Below are 2,804 nucleotides of genomic sequence, written 5' to 3'. Positions count from 1 at the left end.
AAACGATGAGGTGGATGTGTCCCCCATGTGACGGGGACTGTCCTCACATAGCCATGGTGCTGGGAAACGATGAGGTGGATGTGTCCCCCATGTGATGGGGACTATCCTCACATAGCCATGGTGCTGACAGTGTTTTCTGCAAGACGACAGTGGCTTCCCCGAGGCACCTGCCCCCGTTCAGCTGACAACTTCATAATCAATAATCATGATAAAAATAATCAGGAGAATAAGGTATAACTCCTTCTCAGGAAACTTGAGTAAGGCTTACCTGGCCCTAGGAAGAAGCATAACTGCTGCCTCGAGCCACGGTGAAATCCAGCTCCTCTGAAGAAAGGCAAGAGCCCTCCCCCATGCCATCAGCCCAAGAATACTGTCACTCTCACTAAACATGTGTGTCTTAGGAGATGAAGAGAGCAAGTACCAAAAACTTGTTTTGACACTCAGCCCCTCATGGCACCAGGGACAACAGAGGGGAAAGTAAAAAGCCAAATGTGCAGAGCAATCCATCTGCAGAGAAGCCTGGGGAGGAAGGTGTCTTTAGGGTACCTGCTGTGCATGGCAGGTTCATTACATCCCAAGCCGACAGGATTCTGACCTTTCTGAGAGGCATCTGGAGAAAGGAAGCCCACAGTGTTTCCTGCTCATCTGGACCCACGCCCTTCCAGAGGTGCTTTTCCCCAGTCCAGGGCAGTAGGAGAGACACAGAGACCAGGTCCTGGTGCCAGCTCTGCCACTTCTCATCTTTGGCACCTTAGCAACGTCACACCTGAGCCACCCCAGGGCTCTGCCTTCTCCTTCCCTATACAATGACAGCATTGAACTGTGAAGGTCCCCTCCTACTGAAGATCCTGTGACTTCAAGAAGGGCAGGAATTCTCTCAGCACCTTAGCATGAAGAACTAGCCTTAATCATTCTACTACAAATGTACTTTGATGGGCTGCAAAGCTCCAGCCTCCTGGGAGAACCCAGATGTGAGCTAGAGCACAGAGTCACCAAGATTTCCACCATCTAAATAGAACTGCATCTCTTCTTGTCTTCTTTCCCCCACTCTTCTCGTATTCTAAAACTTGAAGAGATCAAAGGGCCTACTCAGGGTGAGGTACCTCCCTGCTGAAAGAGAAATGCAGCACATCCCAGCTGCTGAATGCCAGTATTTATTGAAGTTTGGTACTTGCTATCCTAACCACGGTGGCCACAGGCAGTGGTGCGCGTGATGCACTGCACAAAGGTGCTATTTCAAGGGCGCACCACCAAAGAGAAGATAGTTTATATTCAATAGCATATTTACTATGATCGTTTTCTGGAAGATGGCAAAGTGTTTTGATCTAACAGAATCAGTATATTAAGTAATTTCAAAAAATTTTTTATTAAAAAAGCAACTTGAGGAAGGGAGGCCTTTTTCTAATTGATATAAAGTCACCACATGGACTTGCCATGGCCCCAATCTTTAGCCTGGATGCCAACTCACAGGAAAATGGCCAGAGAGAGATGCGAGCACTTAATGGCCTCTCTATTGCCCCAAAGCAAAACCTACAGTCAAGAACGGAATCTACAAAAGTCACCCACATAGGTTGTAAATGACACATAAGCCCAAGCAGAATCCCTCCTGGGGATATTTATATTTTTTAAAGGTCAAATGAAAGAATAATTTCTTAAAGACTGGGTCCTTATTTTGCTCATCACTAAGTCCCAAGCACTTGGAAACCTAACACAGTGTCCAAGTGTCCACAGAATATTCTATACCTAGAATAGAGTACGCACTCTAAACGTACAGGGGTTCCCAAACTGGTAGCAGTCTGAGGCCTGTTAGGAACCGGGCCGCACAACAGGAGGTGAATGGCAGGGGAGCAAGCATCACCACGTGAGCGCCACCTCCTGTCGGATCAGCAGCAGTATTATAACTCGCAGGAGCACTGACCCTATCGTGAACCGTGCATGCGAGCAATCTTGGCTGCACGCTCCTTATGAGAATTTAATGCCTGTTGCTCTGAGGTAGAAGTTTCGTCCCGAAACCATCCCCCCACCCACCAGTCCGTGGAACAACTGTCTTCCATGAAACCAGTCCCTGGTGCCAAAAAGGTTGGGGACCACTGCTCCAAACGGTTTCATGGAATAAGCAAAACCAATGGAAACAATCTCTGTTGTTTTCGCTTATGTCAGAAACCCACTGGTGGGGAGTGCAACCATCCACGTCTCCTAAACTCATAGCCCAGAAAGAGACCCCCTGTGGTTGCGCTGGAAAATCCAGCTTGTCCTACTCAGGACCCTTCACAGGCCTTCCCACAGGACCTGCTCAGGAAAGCTGCATGAATGTTTCTGAGACCAGAGAAAACTGGAAATGCACAATCTTCTAACTTCTTTTTACTTATCCTACAACCGACAGAATCAGAGAAGCAGTCCAGAAACTAGCTCTAGATGTCAGCCAGCTCTTAATGGGGCCAGGTAAACAAGACAGGAGCAAAACGCATTTTCCATTGTCCTTCTTCCCTCTCATGACCCCCAGCTTTTTCCCAGAACTCTCCATAGGAGCGTCCGCCTGCCTCTGACCTCACTCTGATGGGTCTATGTCCTGGGCGTCCAGAGAGCAAGTACCAAAAACTCATGCTCATCCTGGCTTACCTGTCACTCAACCCACATTCTTTCTAGGTAAAGAAGTCCTTGGGGCCGGGCGCGGTGGCTCAAGCCTGTAATCCCAGCACTTTTGGAGGCCGAGACGGGCGGATCATGAGGTCAGGAGATTGAGACCATCCTGGCTAACATGGTGAAACCCCGTCTCTACTAAAAAATACAAAAAAAAACTAGCC

At 48.3% G+C, this 2,804-nt stretch overlaps 1 protein-coding gene across 1 annotated transcript in view; it reads right to left on the bottom strand.

The window, feature by feature from the left end:
* Positions 1–797, bottom strand: part of LOC105551137 (anoctamin-2) — a 351,959-nt gene extending 351,162 nt beyond the window's left edge. The window contains exon 1 of the mRNA XM_011996294.1: positions 596–797. Within this exon, the coding sequence (XP_011851684.1) occupies positions 596–610 (15 nt within the window). The 5' untranslated portion in view covers positions 611–797. The remainder of the gene's footprint in view (positions 1–595) is intronic.
* Between the last annotated feature and the right edge of the window lie 2,007 nt (positions 798–2,804).

Source organism: Mandrillus leucophaeus, unplaced genomic scaffold, assembly GCF_000951045.1.
Source record: "Mandrillus leucophaeus isolate KB7577 unplaced genomic scaffold, Mleu.le_1.0 Scaffold508, whole genome shotgun sequence".
NCBI classification, from domain to species: domain Eukaryota; kingdom Metazoa; phylum Chordata; class Mammalia; order Primates; family Cercopithecidae; genus Mandrillus; species Mandrillus leucophaeus.
The sequence above is the reverse complement of the archived record's forward strand: the minus strand, read 5'-3'. Positions and strand labels throughout refer to the sequence as shown.